At 45.7% G+C, this 19,134-nt stretch overlaps 1 protein-coding gene and 1 long non-coding RNA gene across 8 annotated transcripts in view; one reads left to right on the plus strand and one right to left on the minus strand.

Moving 5' to 3' along the window:
• Nucleotides 1–3,266, plus strand: part of LOC135557869 (uncharacterized) — a 16,992-nt gene extending 13,726 nt beyond the window's left edge. For 3 of the 5 annotated variants that reach the window (XR_010458272.1, XR_010458273.1, XR_010458271.1), the window contains exons 3-4: nt 2,631–3,054; nt 3,180–3,266. This is a non-coding gene — a long non-coding RNA (uncharacterized LOC135557869). Of the gene's footprint in view, nt 1–464; nt 3,055–3,179 lie in introns of all 5 variants that reach the window. The other 2 variants (XR_010458269.1, XR_010458270.1) reach the window with 2 other exon arrangements.
• The window catches only part of LOC135557867 (AN1-type zinc finger protein 3-like), a 20,447-nt gene continuing 2,789 nt past the window's right edge, over nt 1,477–19,134 (minus strand). For 2 of the 3 annotated variants that reach the window (XM_064991558.1, XM_064991557.1), the window contains 5 exons: nt 18,520–18,560; nt 16,177–16,383; nt 3,445–3,513; nt 3,187–3,363; nt 1,477–3,084 (listed from right to left, as the gene is read on the minus strand). In XM_064991558.1, coding sequence (XP_064847630.1) covers nt 2,930–3,084; nt 3,187–3,363; nt 3,445–3,513; nt 16,177–16,383; nt 18,520–18,560 — 649 coding nt within the window. In that variant the 3' untranslated portion in view covers nt 1,477–2,929. The remainder of the gene's footprint in view (nt 3,085–3,186; nt 3,364–3,444; nt 3,514–16,176; nt 16,384–18,519; nt 18,561–19,134) is intronic. The other variant, XM_064991559.1, reaches the window with a different exon arrangement.

The following is a 19,134-nucleotide window of genomic DNA, read 5'->3' on the forward strand; positions in this document are numbered from 1 at the left end:
ATGGTAGTTGAAAATAATGCCATAAGAATGTGGGAAATACAGCAATGGATGATTGAAAACTCTTACATTACATAAGAGTGAGCTTATCGACCATAGCCCGCATTCTTAAACATCATGAGGCAAATGAGTCCCATTTGAAAGGATAAAACGGTACAAGTAATGTACCAGTATTACACTTTTGAAACAGACTCGATGTTGCCACTGAAATGTACTATACAGTATTTACTCTCATTTCAGAGAATCATGAAGTTGGATGCAAGTCCCATCCCCCATGAACTCCTATTCATAGATTCATTTAGCAAAGACTAGTAGGAGAAGTAGGAACATCATTGTTCAGAGTGGGGGAAATGATACCATATGCTCAGTTATGAGCCACAATGGAGTCCTCCACTGCCATAACACCCTTTGGATCATACAACACTGCCCATCTAATTTCCTGAACACCTTACATTCATCTTTTTCAGACGGTCAGGTGACCCTGAGCAGCAAATGTATGTTCTAATTCTGGACAATGTGAGTTTCCATCAGGCTGGCAACGGTTTCCATGACCATACCAGGTTTACAATTCTCAATTTCTCAACCCCATTGCGTTTTCAGCATGGTGGTGGTATGATCCCAAACCCCATGAACATATGGCCCTTCTCTAGGCAATGGAAGCCGCCTGTGGTGACATTCCAGCAGAGTCCTTGCCAGAAGATATTCTCTCTTCCCCCTCTGGACCAAGGAGAATACCGGCTGTGATGTTGATTATCTGTGGCCAGACCAAAACAGAAATTACATTGTTTTCGAAATGGAGTATGTGTGTGACTTTTGACAGGTTCTTTATCTATTCCATACAGTAGTGCAAATAGGCTTATTTTTCTTCCTTTACGTATGACAAATATTTACTGTGTTTGTGTGCATACAGTATGCTGTTGAAATACAACTTGCACTTGTTATGTACAGAGTAACAATCTTAGTCTTTACACTGAAATAGTGACAGATCACACTGACATTCAGATCCTAAGTTAAATTCATTTGATGTGCATCTCATTTTGAACAGGGAGCACATTTTAATTGCAGTGTTTCATTAAGCAAGATGGGGTTTGGGCACCTGAGATGTAGTATTGGGAAACTAATGCCCATGATCTTGGAATGAGATGTTCAGCAAGCAGGTGTTCAACTTCATCTTTTGAGCAGAGAAGTGGGGCAATAGAGGACATTAACAGGGAAAGGTTTTGGGCAATCCTCAAAACAAGGGCTAGATTAAGTTAACAAATCGGAAGGGTACGGGCACAGACGCAATCGTATGATATTTATTGTTCCTTTGTCAGTCAAAAGTATGTCTACTTTTCACAAGTTGTATGAAAAGTGTCAATTTGAGCTTCCCCCCCATATTACAGACATTGACAATAAGGTTTGCACTTCGTTGTTTGATGGACTCCTTAAAGTCACCCATTATACACTTCAATTTTAAAGATCACACACACGACCGGCTCCTCTAATCCAGTTTAATCATCCTCAGCAAAAAGGCCAAATACAGTAAGAGAAAACAAAGTTATTTTTTATACATTTAACTAAATATGCAGCGCTATGCTAGTGTGTAAGTAAATCAAAACCATATGGTTAAATACAATTTCTTTTAAGATACAGAAAGATATTAATTTCTTCCATTAGCACTCGCGAGAACAGGTCGCAAAATATCAAAATAAAACCAGCCACAACGGTACGCTCCTTTTTTGTTGTTGACCACTTCACATCACTCCCTCCATCCTTCAAATCATTCCTCGCACCAGAAGGGGACCAGTGAGAGTCGAAGGAAGCAGAGGAGAGGGGGATGGAGTGAAGAATGAGATGAGCATTGGGACCAGCACAGTCAAGTAGTGTGACTAGGGTAGTAGGAGAAAATATGGAACAGACTAGCAGTATACTACTTAGAATGAACCAACGTATCAGGCATGCATTCTAAGTGGTATTCTATTATGGCCATATGAACAGAGCCATGGTTCAATAGTCCAAGGAGTCAGGGATTTTGTATGTACAGAAGAGAGAGTAGAGTGCATTACAAAACAAAGAGCAGGAACAGCATCACTCATTCAAAGGGCAGCAGGCAGAGAAGAGCTTCTGCTTGTGTGTCTCCAGTCCATTTGTTCAGACTGATCCAACAGAGGAGCGGAGGAGGAGGTTGGCTGCAGTACAAAGGTTAGTGGTCTGGTTTGGATTCAAACCACTCTGGCAGAGACTCATAGGAACAAACACGGCCACACAACAACTGACCCAGGACCTGGGGAACAATGTCCTCACTCAACACACAAGCCAATTCAATCCAATGCCATGCAGAGCCATTGGGCAAGGAAAAGAGAAAATAAGGTGGGGGAGTTAAAGGTCGATATCCCACCCTCCTACAACCTGAGGAGTGGTCTAGGGACAGACAGGTCTATGTTCCGTTCCTTAGTGACCATTGACATAGTGAAAACCTGCTGACAAAGACAACTAAAGAGCCGGTAAGGAGAGAGAGGTCAGTTTCATATAGGAAGTACTGTTGCAGACAGTCTTCTTTTGTGATCGGTGAAGCAGAGGGGAAAAAGAGTTGCGCTATGGTGGCGCTGCTGTGTGCTAAAATAAATAATCTGACCATTCTTTCTTTACAGGGTCCTTGTTGAATCTGAAGACTGGGTGAGTTAAGGCTGTGAAAATGAACATGCGATAGTGAGGCTCCAGAGGTTGCCGTGGTGACAGTGTCCAAGTCAGAGTCCAAACTGTCAAGACTAACAGGAGTGGATCAACAATACTCAGATCCAGAATGGTGGGGCAAATTGTGAGTCTATTTCAACCATGCTCGCTCTCCCTTCTACCCCCGCTCACTTTCCCTTCTCCCCACTCCCTCCCTCGCTCCTTTCACCCTCTCTTGAAGTGCCTAGTGTGGAGACGGGCGGTCAATGGGAGCAACTCAGGAGCACTCTTCTCCAATGCGCTGGCACGAGCGGCCCACCTTGCGGTCCAGCTTCACCATCTTGAGGACGGCCTCCTCGCGCCCACGCCCCAGGTGGTCGAACAGGCAGTCGTGCTGCTCAGGTAGACGGTGCAGCATGCAGAACACGTAGCCTAGGAGAGGAAGATAGGAGAACAATGTTAAAATGACTGAAGTCGCAGTTAAGAGACATGAAAACTAAGGGCAGATGTTTGTCGTTCCCATGCAGTACTTACCGCAGCGACAGGAGCCCAGTTCCTGCTGTACCAGCTCCAGTTTGGTTTGGCAGCGATAGCAGCGCCGGCGGTTTTTCTGCTTGGGTCCTGGGCTAGGCTCCTCGCTGACCGCCTCCCCCTCCTCAGAGTCCCCCCGTGCCCGTTTCTCCGGTGACGCCTCACTCTCCAGCCCTGAAGCTGAAAGAACAGAAGGTTACACGGTGTCAGAGTCCAACGTACAGTTTTGCACAAACACAGGGAGCAGGAGCAAGGCTGTACCTGATTCGCAAGGACGTTTTTTGGGCGTACAGAGGGTACCTTGGGCTGTTTCTGTGCATGATAATAGTTCTGTGGAAAGAGCGAGAGAGAAAAAAAAAAGTGTAAGACAGGAAACATTCCTCATTGATCAAGAGCCCAGATGTGTGTCACCTAGACCAAGAAGCAGTGAATTAGATACAGCTTTGGTGACAAAACAATCTTGAATTTAAGACCTTGTGGCAATGTTACGTAATAAGATAAGCTCAAGTAACTTCAAAATCCATATAAAAATCCTGACATGCCAAGTCTCTGTTTATATCAACATATCCTTACATTAACATGAAGGTAACAACAAAAACAAGATACTGCAGTTGGTTTAAAACTGGGAATCTTGGGAGAAGCAAGCAGATCTTAAGAATGTCAGTGCAACTATGTTGCCCCACTATGCGTCCTATCTAGGCCAGGCTGAGTGCATGCATTGCCAGCAGAGTAACACACACAGAACCACTCCTCCAGAGGCAGACATAGAAGCAAGCTGTCAGTCCAACCTTACAGACCTCTACCAACACAGATCATGAAATACATACAGTATATACACTGAGTGTACAAAACATTAATAACACAGGCTCTTTCCATGAGACACCGGGTGATTTCTATGATCCCTTATTGAAGTCACATGTTCAAGTCTACGTCAAACAATGTAGATGAAGGAGAGGAGACCGGTTAAAGAAAGATTTTTAAGCAGAGACATGGATTGTTTGTGTGCCATTCAGAGGGTTAACGGACAAGACAAAATGTTTAAGTGCCTTTGGACTGGGTATGGTAGGTGCCCGGTGCACTGGTTTGTGTCAAGAACTGCAAAGCTGCTGGGTGGAGGTTTCCACCCTTGACAGTTTCCAGTGTGTATCAAGAATGGTTCACCACCTAAAGGACATCCAGCCAACTTAACTGTGGGAAGCATTGGAGTCAACATGGGCCAGCATCCCAGTGGAACTCTTTAGACACCTTGTAGTCCATGCCCAACAAATTGAAGTTGTTCTGAGGGCAAACTCAATATTAGGAGGGTGTTCCTAATGTTTTGTACACTAAGTGTACATTGAAAGCAGGTGGTTCCTGAACGCAATCAACCTTGCTAGCTAGCCAGCTAGCCCCCGAATAGCAGCACTGTAGAAACTATTACACTCGACGGAACGACTTGATTAGTGTAGTGTCAACATCGCAGCCACTACCAGCTAGCCTACTCCAGCAGTACTGTTTCATTTCAATCATTTTAGTCAATAAGATTCTTGCTACGTAAGCTTAACTTTCTGAACATTCGAGACGTGTAGTCCACTTGTCATTCCAATCTCCTTTGCATTAGCGTAGCCTCTTCTGTACCCTGTTAACTATGTGTCTATCTATCCCTGTTCTCTCCTCTCTGCACAGACCATACAAACGCTCCACACCGCGTGGCCGCGGCCACCTAATCTGGTGGTCCCAGCGCGCACGACCCACGTGGAGTTCCTGGTCTCCGGTAGCCTCTGGAACTGCCGATCTGCGGCCAACAAGGCAGAGTTCATCTCAGCCTATGCCTCCCTCCAGTCCCTCGACTTCCTGGCACTGACGGAAACATGGATCACCACAGATAACACTGCTACTCCTACTGCTCTCTCTTCGTCCGCCCACGTGTTCTCGCACACCCCGAGAGCTTCTGGTCAGCGGGGTGGTGGCACCGGGATCCTCATCTCTCCCAAGTGGTCATTCTCTCTCTCTCCCCTTACCCATCTATCTATCGCCTCCTTTGAATTCCATGCTGTCACAGTTACCAGCCCTTTCAAGCTTAACATTCTTATCATTTATCGCCCTCCAGGTTCCCTCGGAGAGTTCATCAATGAGCTTGATGCCTTGATAAGCTCCTTTCCTGAGGACGGCTCACCTCTCACAGTCCTGGGCGACTTTAACCTCCCCACGTCTACCTTTGACTCATTCCTCTCTGCCTCCTTCTTTCCACTCCTCTCCTCTTTTGACCTCACCCTCTCACCTTCCCCCTACTCACAAGGCAGGCAATACGCTCGACCTCATCTTTACTAGATGCTGTTCTTCCACTAACCTCACTGCAACTCCCCTCCAAGTCTCCGACCACTACCTTGTATCCTTTTCCCTCTCGCTCTCATCCAACACTTCCCACACTGCCCCTACTCGGATGGTATCGCGCCGTCCCAACCTTCGCTCTCTCTCCCCGCTACTCTTTCCTCTTCCATCCTTTCATCTCTTCCCTCTGCTCATACCTTCTCCAACCTTTCTCCTGACTCTGCCTCCTCAACCCTCCTCTCTTCCCTTTCTGCATCCTTTGACTCTCTATGTCCCCTATCCTCCAGGCCGGCTCGGTCCTCCCCTCCCGCTCCGTGGCTCGATGACTCATTGCGAGCTCACAGAACAGAGCTCCGGGCAGCCGAGCGGAAATGGAGGAAAACTCGCCTCCCTGCGGACCTGGCATCCTTTCACTCCCTCCTCTCTACATTTTCCTCCTCTGTCTCTGCTGCTAAAGCCACTTTCTACCACTCTAAATTCCAAGCATCTGCCTCTAACCCTAGGAAGCTCTTTGCCACCTTCTCCTCCCTTCTGAATCCTCCTCCCCCTCCCCCCCCTCCTCCCTCTCTGCAGATGACTTCGTCAACCATTTTGAAAAGAAGGTCGACGACATCCGATCCTCGTTTGCTAAGTCAAACGACACCGCTGGTTCTGCTCACACTGCCCTACCCTGTGCTCTGACCTCTTTCTCCCCTCTCTCTCCAGATGAAATCTCGCTTCTTGTGACGGCCGGCCGCCCAACAACCTGCCCGCTCGACCCTATCCCCTCCTCTCTCCTCCAGACCATTTCCGGGGACCTTCTCCCTTACCTCACCTCGCTCATCAACTCATCCCTGACCGCCGGCTACGTCCCTTCCGTCTTCAAGAGAGCGAGAGTTGCACCCCTTCTGAAGAAACCTACACTCGATCCCTCCGATGTCAACAACTACAGACCAGTATCCCTTCTTTCTTTTCTCTCCAAAACTCTTGAACGTGCCGTCCTTGGCCAGCTCTCCCTCTATCTCTCTCAGAATGACCTTCTTGATCCAAATCAGTCAGGTTTCAAGACTAGTCATTCAACTGAGACTGCTCTTCTCTGCATCACGGAGGCGCTCCGCACTGCTAAAGCTAACTCTCTCTCCTCTGCTCTCATCCTTCTAGACCTATCGGCTGCCTTCGATACTGTGAACCATCAGATCCTCCTCTCCACCCTCTCCGAGTTGGGCATCTCCGGCGCGGCCCACGCTTGGATTGCGTCCTACCTGACAGGTCGCTCCTACCAGGTGGCGTGGCGAGAATCTGTCTCCTCGCCACGCGCTCTCACCACTGGTGTCCCCCAGGGCTCTGTTCTAGGCCCTCTCCTATTCTCGCTATACACCAAGTCACTTGGCTCTGTCATAACCTCACATGGTCTCTCCTATCATTGCTATGCAGACGACACACAATTAATCTTCTCCTTTCCCCCTTCTGATGACCAGGTGGCGAATCGCATCTCTGCATGTCTGGCAGACATATCAGTGTGGATGACGGATCACCACCTCAAGCTGAACCTCGGCAAGACGGAGCTGCTCTTCCTCCCGGGGAAGGACTGCCCGTTCCATGACCTCGCCATCACGGTTGACAACTCCATTGTGTCCTCCTCCCAGAGCGCTAAGAACCTTGGCGTGATCCTGGACAACACCCTGTCGTTCTCAACCAACATCATGGCGGTGGCCCGTTCCTGTAGGTTCATGCTCTACAACATCCGCAGAGTACGACCCTGCCTCACACAGGAAGCGGCGCAGGTCCTAATCCAGGCACTTGTCATCTCCCGTCTGGATTACTGCAACTCGCTGTTGGCTGGGCTCCCTGCCTGTGCCATTAAACCCCTACAACTCATCCAGAACGCCGCAGCCCGTCTGGTGTTCAACCTTCCCAAGTTCTCTCACGTCACCCCGCTCCTCCGCTCTCTCCACTGGCTTCCAGTTGAAGCTCGCATCCGCTACAAGACCATGGTGCTTGCCTACGGAGCTGTGAGGGGAACGGCACCGCAGTACCTCCAGGCTCTGATCAGGCCCTACACCCAAGCAAGGGCACTGCGTTCATCCACCTCTGGCCTGCTCGCCTCCCTACCATTGAGGAAGTACAGTTCCCGCTCAGCCCAGTCAAAACTGTTCGCTGCTCTGGCCCCCCAATGGTGGAACAAACTCCCTCACGACGCCAGGACAGCGGAGTCAATCACCACCTTCCGGAGACACCTGAAACCCCACCTCTTCAAGGAATACCTAGGATAGGATAAGTAATCCTTCTCACCCCCCCCCTTAATGACTTAGATGCACTATTGTAAAGTGGCTGTTCCACTGGATGTCAGAAGGTGAATTCGCCAATTTGTAAGTCGCTCTGGATAAGAGCGTCTGCTAAATGACTTAAATGTAAATGTAAATGTTCCACACGTGTGGTTACTGAGTTAATTTTGGGATGCTAATTTCTAAATTGTTTTTATTTTATCAGATAAGTTGACAGAACACATTTTCATTTACAGCAATAACCTGGGGAATAGCTACCGGGAGAGGAGGCGAAGAAGTCAAACACCCCCCTATCCACATCGATGGAACAGTAGTGGAGAGAGTAGCAAGTTAAGTTCCTCGGCATACACATCACAGACAAACTGAATTGGTCCACTCACACAGACAGCATCGTGAAGAAGGCGCAGCAGCGCCTCTTCAACCTCAGGAGGCTGAAGAAATTCGGCTTGTCACCAAAAGCACTCACAAACTTCTACAGGTGCACAATCGAGAGCATCCTGGCGGGCTGTATCACCGCCTGGTACGGCAACTGCTCCGCCCTCAACCGTAAGGCTCTCCAGGGGGTAGTGAGGTCTGCACAACGCATCACCGGGGGCAAACTACCTGCACTCCAGGACACCTACACCACCCGATGTTACAGGAAGGCCATAAAGATCATCAAGGACATCTACCACCCGAGCCACTGCCTGTTCATCCCGCTATCATCCAGAAGGCGAGGTCAGTACAGGTGCATCAAAGCTGGGACCGAGAGACTGAAAAACAGCTTCTATCTCAAGGCCATCAGACTGTTAAACAGCCACCACTAACATTGAGTGGCTGCTGCCAACACACTGACACAACTCCAGCCACTTTAACAATGGGAATTGATGGGAAATGTAAATATATCACTAGCCACTTTAAACAATGCTACCTTATATAATGTTACTTACCCTACATTATTCATCTCATATGCATACGTATATACTGTACTCTATCATCGACTGCATCCTTATGTAATACATGTATCACTAGCCACTAACTTTGCCACTTTGTTTACATACTCATCTCACATGTATATACTGTACTCGATACCATCTACTGTATCTTGCCTATGCTGCTCTGTACCATCACTCATTCATATATCCTCATGTACATATTCTTTATCCCCTTACACTGTGTATAAGACAGTAGGTTAGGAATTGTTAGCTAGATTACTTGTTGGTTATTACTGCATTGTCGGAACTAGAAGCACAAGCATTTCGCTACACTCGCATTAACATCTGCTAACCATGTGTATGTGACAAATAAAATTTGATTTGGAAGCTGGGGATGATTAGGTGGCCATGATGGTATGAGGGCAAAATTGGGAATTTAGCCAGGACACCCGGGTTAACACTCTTGCGATGGCATTAATTTTATTTAACTAGGCAAGTCAGTTAAGAACAAATTCTTATTTACAATGACAGCCTACCCCAGCCAAATCCTAACACTAAGCCAATTGTGCACTGCCCTATGGGACTCCCAATCATAGCCAGCTGCGATAAAGCCTGGAATCGAACCAGGGTCTGTAGTGAATGCCTCCAGCACTGAGATGCAGTGCCTTAGACCGCTGCACCACTCAGGAGTATACCACCTGTCACCGGCTTCATCAATAAAGTGCATCGACGACGTCGTCCCCACAGTGACCGTACGTACTAGAGGTCGACCGACTGACTTTTCAACGCCGATAACGATTGGAGGACCAGAAATACAGATTTATAAAATGGATTTAAAAAAGTGGATTTTTATTTAATTGTAATAATGACAATTACAACAATACTGAATGAACAGTTACTTTAACTTAATATAATACATCAATAATGGAACATGTTAAATTTGGTTTAAATAATGCAAAAACAAAGTGTTGGAGAAGAAAGTAAAAGTGCAATGTGGCATGTAAAAAAAGCTAACGTTTAAGTTCCTTGCTCAGAACATATGAAAGCTGGTGGTTCCTTCTCCCAAATCCGTTCAGCTGATGTTCTGAAAGAGCTGCAAAATCTGGACCCCTACAAATCAGCCGGGCTAGACAATCTGGACCCTTTCTTTCTAAAATTATCTGCCGAAATTGTTGCCACCCCTATTACTAGCCTGTTCAACCTCTTTCGTGTCGTCTGAGATCCCCAAAGATTGGAAAGCTGCCGCGGTCATCCCCCTCTTCAAAGGGGGGGACACTCTTGACCCAAACTGCTACAGACCTATATCTATCCTACCATGCCTTTCTAAGGTCTTCGAAAGCCAAGTCAACAAACAGATTACCGACCATTTCGAATCTCACCATACCTTCTCTGTTATGCAATCTGGTTTCAGAGCTGGTCATGGGTGCACCTCAGCCACACTCAAGGTCCTAAACGATATCTTAACCGCCATCGATAAGAAACATTACTGTGCAGCCGTGTTCATTGATCTGGCCAAGGCTTTCGACTCTGTCAATCACCACACCCTCATCGGCAGACTCGACAGCCTTGGTTTCTCAAATGATTGCCTCGCCTGGTTCAACAACTACTTCTCTGATAGAGTTCAGTGTGTCAAATCGGAGGGTCTGCTGTCCGGACCTCTGGCAGTCTCTATGGAGGTGCCACAGGGTTCAATTCTTGGACCGACTCTCTCCTCTGTATACATCAATGAGGTCGCTATTGCTGCTGGTGAGTCTCTGATCCACCTCTACGTAGACGACACCATTCTGTATACTTCTGGCCCTTCTTTGGACACTGTTAACAACCCTCCAGGCAAGCTTCAATGCCATACAACTCTCCTTCCGTGGCCTCCAATTGCTCTTAAATACAAGTAAAACTAAATGCATGCTCTTCAACCGATCGCTACCCACACCTACCCGCCTGTCCAACATCACTACTCTGGACGGCTCTGATTTAGAATACGTGGACAACTACAAATACTTAGGTGTCTGGTTAGACTGTAAACTCTCCTTCCAGACCCATATCAAATATCTCCAATCCAAAGTTAAATCTAGAATTGGCTTCCTATTTCGCAACAAAGCATCCTTCACTCATGCTGCCAAACATACCCTTGTAAAACTGACCATCCTACCAATCCTCGACTTTGGCGATGTCATTTACAAAATAGCCTCCAATACCCTACTCAACAAATTGGATGCAGTCTATCACAGTGCAATCTGTTTTGTCACCAAAGCCCCATATACTACCCACCATTGCGACCTGTACGCTCTCGTTGGCTGGCCCTCGCTTCATACTCGTCGCTCGTTTTATTTCTACTTTGCACATTCTTCCATTGCAAATCTACCATTCCAGTGTTTTACTTGCTATATTGTATTTACTTTGCCACCATGGCCTTTTTTTGCCTTTACCTCACTTATCTCACCTCATTTGCTCACATCGTATATAGACTTGTTTATACTGTATTATTGACTGTATGTTTGTTTTGCTCCATGTGTAACTGTCGTTGTATGTGTCGAACTGCTTTGCTTTATCTTGGCCAGGTCGCAATTGTAAATGAGAACTTGTTCTCAACTTGCCTACCTGGTTAAATAAAGGTGAAATAAATAAATAACATGAGTCTTCAATATTCCCAGGATTGAAGTTTTAGGTTCTAGTTATTATAGGACTATTTCTCTATACCATTTGTATTTCATATACCTTTGACTATTGGATGTTCTTATAGGCATTTTAGTATTGCCAGTGTAACAGTATAGCTTCCGTCCCTCTCCTCGTCCCTACCTGGACTCGAACCAGGGACACATCGATAGTCACCCTCAAAGCATCGTTACCCATCGCTCCACAAAAGCCTTGCAGAGCAAGAGGAACAACTACTTCAAGGTCTCAGAGCGAGTGCAACGCTATTAGCACGCACCCCGCTAACTAGCTAGCCATTTGACATCGGTTACACCAGTGCACGAAAGTGCTGTTTGAATGAATGCTTACGAGTCTGCTGCTGCCTACCACCGCTCAGTCAGACTGCTCTATCAAATCATGGACTTAATTATAATAAACACAGAAATACGAGCCTTAGGTCATTAATATGGTCAAATCCGGAAACTATAATTTCTAAAACAAAATGTTAATTCTTTCAGTGAAATACGGAACAGTTCCGTATGTTATCTAACGGGTGGCATCCCTAAGTATAAATATTGCTGTTACATTGCACAACCTTCAATGTTATGTCATAATTATGTACGGTCTTTGTTTTGAAATGATCTTCACATAGTTCGCAACAAGCCAGGCGGCCCAAACTGCTGCATATACCGCGACTCTGCTTGCACAGAACGCAAGGGAAGTGACACCATTTCCCTAGTTAAAAGAAATTCATGTTAGCTGTAAAAAATATATACTTGTGTATTGGTTTTAAAGAAAGGCACTGATGTTTATGGTTAGGTACACATTAGTGCAACGACAGTGCTTTTTTTCACGAATGTGCTTGTTAAATCGTCACCCGTTTGGCGAAGTAGGCTGTAAGTCGATGAGAAATTAACAGGCACCACATTGATTATATGCAACACACGACAAGCTAGATAAACTAGTAATATCAACCATGTGTAGTTAACTGGTGATTATGTTAAGATTGATAAGTTTAATGCTAGCTAGCAACTTACCTTGGCTTGCTGCACTCGCATAACAGGTAGTCAGCCTGCCACGCAGTCTCCTCGTGGAGTGCAATGTAATCGGCCACAATCTGTGTCTAAAACTGCAGATTACTGAAAACTTTAAATCGGCCCCAATTATCGGCCAACCTCTAGTACGTACACATTCCAACCAGAAGTCATGGATTACAAGCAACACCTGCAATGAGCTAAAGGCTCGAGCTACCGCTTTCAAGGAGTGGGACACTAATCCAGATGCTTAAAAGAAATCCCGCTATGCCCTCAGAAGAACCATCAAGCAGGCATTGTCAATACAGGACTAAGATTGAATCATACTACACTGGCTCTCGTCAGATGTGGCAGGGCTTGCAAACTACTACGGACTACCAAGTGAAACCCAGCCGCGAGCTGCCCAGTGACACGAGCCTACCAGACGAGCTAAATTCCTTTTATGCTCACTTCAAGGCAAGCAACACTGAAGCATGCATGAGAGCACGAGATGTTCTGGACGACTGATCACGCGCTCCCTAGCCCATGAGAGCAAGATCTTTAAACAGGCCAGCATTCAAAGCCGCGGGGCCAGACTGATTACCAGGACGTGTACTCTAAGCATGCGTAGACGAACTGGCAAGTGTCTTCACTGACATTTTCAACTTCTCCCTGACAGAGTCTGTAATACCTACACGATTCAAAACAGACCATAGTCCCTGTGCCCAAGAAAGCGAAATTAATCTGCGTAAATGACTACAGCCGTGTAGCACTCACGCCATGAAGTGCTTTGAAAGGCTGGTCATGGCTCATAACACCATCATCCCGGAAACCCTAGACTAGAGGTCGACGGATTAAAATCAGGCCCGATTTCAAGTTCTTAACAATTGGTAATCAGCATTTTTGGATGCAAATTACGTTGCAATCCACGAGAAGACTGCGTGGCAGGCTGACCACATGTTACATGAGTGCAGCAAGGAGCCACGGTAGGTTTTTAGTTTTTTTGTATAGCCGAAACATACAATATACTTGCACTGAAGCCACTCAACAACTACATCATACCAGTCACCCAACAGATTCCCATTCACAGCGACACACAGAAGCATCCAGAGTCAATGCCCTGCTCAAGGGCACGTTGACAAATCTACCATCAGGCCAAAAAATGTGAACCCGAACCCTCCAAGATCTCCCCCCCAGTTCCCCCAAAAGCTGTCCCTCAACCATTTGAGGTCCCTCCCACAGCCCCCCCCAAAAAATATAAGAACCCCCCCAATGCACCAACAACCAAGAGAATGAACTAAAGAGAAAAAAGGAAAAGACAAGGTTGCTCGCTAGCATTAAACTTATCTTATGAAAAATAATCACAATCACTAATTAACCTAATATCAACCATGTGTAGTTAAGTAGCTTGTCTTGCGTTGCATATGATCAATGCAGTGCCTGTTAATTTATCATTGAATCACAGCCTACTTCGCCAAACAGGTGATGATTAAACAAAAGTGCATTGCCGAAAAAGCACTATCGTTGCACCAATGTACCTAACCATGAACATCAATCCCTTCCTTAAAATCAATACACAAATATATTTTTTTAAACTTGCATATTTAGTTAAGAAATTAATGTTAGCAGGCAATATTAACTAGGGAAATTGTGTTATTTCTCTTGCGTCCATTGCACGCAGAGTCAGGGTATATGCAGCAGTTTGGGCCGCCTGGCTCGTTGTGAACTGTGTGAAGACCATTTCTTCCTTACAAAGGCCATAATTAATTTGCCAGAATTTTACATAATTATGACATAACATTGAAGGCTGTGCAATGTAACAGCAAGATTCGATAAAATACGGAATGGTTACACATTTCACTGAAAGAATCAACATTTTGTTTTCAAAATGATAGTTTCCGGATTTGACCACATTAATGACCTAAGGCTCGTATTTCTGTGTGTTTATTATAATTAAGTCTGATTTGATAGAGCAGTCTGACTGCGGGGTGGTAGGCATCAGCATGTTCGCAAGCATTCATTCAAACAGCACTGCGTTTGCCAGAAGCTCTTTGCAATGCTTGAAGCACAGCGCTGTTTATGACTTCAAGCCTATCAACTCCCGAGATTAGGCTGGCAATACTAAAGTGCCTATTAGAACATCCAATAGTCAAAGGTATATGAAATACAAATGTATAGAGAAATAGTCGACGCGTCATAATTCCTATAATAACTACAACCTAAAACTTCTTAACTGGGAATATTGAAGACTCATGCTAAAAGGAACCACCAGCTTTCTTAGCTTTCACCAGCTTTCTGAGCAAGGAACCTAAACGATAGCTTTTTACAGGGTACATATTGCACTTTTATTTTCTTCTCCAACACTGTTTTTGCATTATTTAAACTGAAATGATTTTATCTATTATATTAAGTTAAAATAAGTGTTCATTGAGTATTGCTGTAATTGTCGTTACAAAAAAAAAGAAGCCGATTAATCGGTATCAGCCATTTTTGGTCCTCCAATAAATCGGTATTGGTGTTAAAATCATAATCCATCGACCTCTATCCTAGACCTACTCCAATTCACATACCGCTCCAATAGATCATGCAATCTCAATCGCACTCAACACTGCCCTTTCCCACCTGGACAAAAAGAACACCTATGTGAGAATGCTATTCATTGACTACAGCTCGGCATTCAACACGATAGTGCCCTCAAAGGTAATCACTACGCTAAGGACCCTGGGACTAAACACCTCCCTCTGCCATTGGATCCTGGACTTCCTGACGGGCTGCCCTTAGGTGTTAAGGGTAGGCAACAACACATCTTCCACACTGATCTGCAACACTGGGGCCCCTCAGGGGTACATGCTTAGTCCCCTCCTGTACTCCATTCACCCACGACTGCATGGCCCAGCACAACTCCAACACCATCATTAAGTTTGCTAACGACCCAACAGTGGTAGGCCTGATCACCGACGAGAGCCTATAGGGAGGTCAGAGACCTAGCAGTGTGGTGCCAGGACAACAACCTCTCCCTCAATGCGAACAAGACAAAGAAGCTGATCGTGGTCTACAGGAAAAGGAGGGAAACTGCTTGGCATCGACCGTAGGGCACTACAGAGGGTAGTACGAACGGAGCGGTATATCACTGTGTTTCCTGCCATCTCGGACCTATATACTTGGCAGTGTCAGAGGAAGGCCCAAAGTAATTGCCAAAGAATCCAATCATCCAAGTCAGACTGTTCTCTCTGCTACTGCATCGCAAGCGGTACCGGAGAACCAGGTCTAGGTCCAAAAGGCTCCTTAACTTCTACCCACAAGCCTGCTGAACAATGAATCAAATGGCCGCCCAGACTATTTACATGGACACCCACCTCATAACACCCAAGCCAGCAGTAGGATGCAAGGTGGTGTCATGCATAAAAATGGTCAGTTGACCATTATCTTGGCTAGAAGAGATCTCAGTGACTTTGAAAGAGATTTCAAAAAGGGCATAGGGGGTTTGAAGGGTGGGTGTGTGTCTCAGTCTCAACTCAATTTAAGTATTTAATTAAGTTCATATAAAATACTATTCAAAACTTTCTACAAATAATTTTTTCCAAATATCCCTAGGACCAAACAGACCTAGGGTCAAATCTGAGTATTTAAAAATACACTTAAGTATTTCCTAACAAATTTCCAAATATTCAACTACTTGGATTTCCAAATAAAAAAATATTAAAATACTTCCTTCAAAATGTATATGAAAGTTTTGAAATACCATAAATAGTATTTGAACCCAGGTCAGATTGAATGACTGAAAATTAACTCAGCTATAGTAATTCAAAGGTTCCAGAAAGTGCAACATCTCAAAACTAAGTTGTGGACCCTTCATCTTACCGTCCTGTGTATTGGATAACATGGGGACAGGGTCTTCGGTTGATGCAGATGGCTGCTCGGAGTTAGTGAGTGGCGACGACAATAGGGATTGGCTACTTTTGCTGCTGCTACTACTCATCTCGCTATTGAAGACAGCCGATTGGGTACTCCCAGTGCTCGCGCTGGGTTTTGGGGCACAGTCCTCATCTGTCTGCTTCTTCTCGATATCTGAAAGAGATGAAATATAATGCTTTTTAGAGCCCCAAGCACCACATACATCAGCTCTTGACAGACCAGCTGCTTCAATACATCAACACCATCATGCTGGAAACCCTAGACCCACTCCAATTCGCATACAGATGACACAATCGCACTCCACACTGCCCTTTCCCACCGGGACAAAAGGAACACCTATGTGAGAATGCTGTTCATTGACTACAGCTCAGCGTTCAACACCATAGTGCCCAGGAAGTGCATCACTAAGCTAAGGACCCTGGGACTAAACACCTCCCACTGCAACTGAATCCTGGACTTCCTGATTGGCTGCCCCCCCAGGTGGTAAGGGTAGGCAACAACACCTGCCATGTTGATCCTCATTACTGGGGCCACTCAGGGGTGTGTGCTTAGACCACTCCTGTACTACCTGTTCACCCACAACTGCATGGCCAAGCACAACTCCAACACCATCAAGTTTGCTGACGACAAGTGGTAGGCCTGATTACTGACAACGATGAGACAGCCTATAGGGAGGTCAGAGACCTGGCAGTGTGGTGCCAGGACAACAACCTCTCCCTCAATGTGAGCAAGACAAAGTAGATGATCGTGGACTATAGGAAAAGGAGGGCCGAACAGGCCCCCATTAACATTGACGGGGATTAAGCGGAACGGGTTTGAGAGCTTAAAGTTCCTTGGTGTCCACATCACCAACAAACTATCATGGTCCAAACACACCAAGACTGTCGTGAAGAGGGTACAACACCACCTTTCCCCCCCTCAGGAGACTGAAAAGATTTGGCATGGGTCCCCAGATCCTCAAAGTTCTACAGCTGCACCATCAAGAGCATCCTGAACGGTTGCGGTGCCGCCTGGTATGGCAACTGCTTGGCATCTGACCATAAGGCGCTCCAGAGGGTAGTGCGTACAGCTCAGAACATCACTGGGGCCAAGCTTCCTGCCATCCAGGATCTATATACTAGGCGGTGTAAGAGGAAGGCCCAAAGTCATTGTCAAAGAGTCCAGTCACCCAAGTCAGACTGCTCTCTGCTACCGCACAGCAAGCGCTACCAGAGCGCCAAGTCTAGGACCAAAAGTCTCCTTGACAGCTTCTACCCCGAAGCCATAAGACTGCTGATCAATTAATCAAAATCGCCACCCCCTCGTTTTATACACTACAGCTACTTGTTTATTATCTATGCAGTCACTTGACAAATTACCTCGACTAACCTGTACCCCTTGTATATAGCCTCGTATTTGTTAAGTAATGTCAATGTGTTAACTTCTAGATTTTATTCAATTGTTTTACTTTAGTTTATTTAGTAAATATTTTCTTAGCTCTGTTTCTTGAACTGCATTGTTAGTTAAAGGCTTGTAGGGGGCATGCATCACCACCCCCCACCCCCAAGACGCCAATCAAACTCAGATGGAATGGCTCAGAATGACTGTTTTTTAGGCTACCAGAGTCAATCCATCAACTGCCCATACCATAACAGCACAAGCTCAAAAAGCAGCTGGGTCATATCTTAATCCTCCATAGAACTCATTTCTGCTGTCGCTGTGCTCTTGTGTATCAAATCTATTCTAAGCAATGCTGCCCCTTTAGGTACCGTCTTCACCGAGCTCACTCGTTTCCATGGACACTGCCAGTTCCAGCATACTTTCTCTCTTCCACGCCTCCCAAAAAGGACTACAGAAGCCAGTCACAAAACTTCAGTCACAATCTCAATTTTAGAGCTGCAATCATTTACCACAGCAGGCTTGAGAGTCAACACCCTGACATACAGGCATGCATGATGTCAGACCTGGGTGAATATTTTCCCTGACACCCATCTTACTCATTCTTGAGAGATCACCATTATGCCAGTAAGAAGTCCATCTGGAAATAGGTTTTTGGTCCTTTCTGGATTCTGAAAATAGCCTAATATATGTTTTTTAACAGCATGCCTACGGAATATTTCATAGGGATTTTTATACCATAAGGGGAAACACTTTACGTCTAACGAACTAAGTTGGCTAATCGAAAGTGTTAGAAACAGCAGAGACATCACACGAGGCAGAAATCTGCATACCCCCTCCTGATGCCTCAGGTACACACAGAGCTCTGCCACATAACAGAAACCCATTGTCCACACATATGGGAAGGCTTACCAGCAAAACATTTTGAGCAGAGGTTCATGGTTTTACTGGACCTGGGGAGAGATAAAAAATGGAAAATAAATCAGTCACAGAAAGATGGTACCAAGCCCACTAAACAATTTGTCAACGCAATCTGCCCCTCTTATTTGCAGCTAAACAACAAATAAAAACATGCATGACTATTTCAATTCCTCTCAGGACACTCAAACATGAGCCATTTTTTTGTACCCAGACAGTCTGATGGACCTACGAGGTTGCCATAGCTACAGAGTGAGTGAAAATAAGCTGATGGCAGGGGTGACAGATGACAGAAAGTCATGGCAGGGAAGAAGAGAAGGGGGGAAACAAACAAAGGCTATGGGGGAGGGGAATGTAAAGGGCGTCACAAATCGTTCAAAAGGGAAGGATCACAAGGTAGTAATAAAGTGGATATTTTTTACAGCAACAAATGAGTGACAGGTAGACCAACATGCCTTTGATCTTATCCCTCATTGGTTAAGAAGCTAATCAGTCCAGGCTAAGCAGATGTGTGGAGAGCCCATCCTGACAGGCTTTGACTTTTAGGACAACTGACCAACCTGGCCAGTGAGGGGTCATTACTGACTGGAGTAGGCTAGTCAACTCAAC

Source organism: Oncorhynchus masou, chromosome 16 (assembly GCF_036934945.1).
Source record: "Oncorhynchus masou masou isolate Uvic2021 chromosome 16, UVic_Omas_1.1, whole genome shotgun sequence".
NCBI lineage: Eukaryota > Metazoa > Chordata > Actinopteri > Salmoniformes > Salmonidae > Oncorhynchus > Oncorhynchus masou.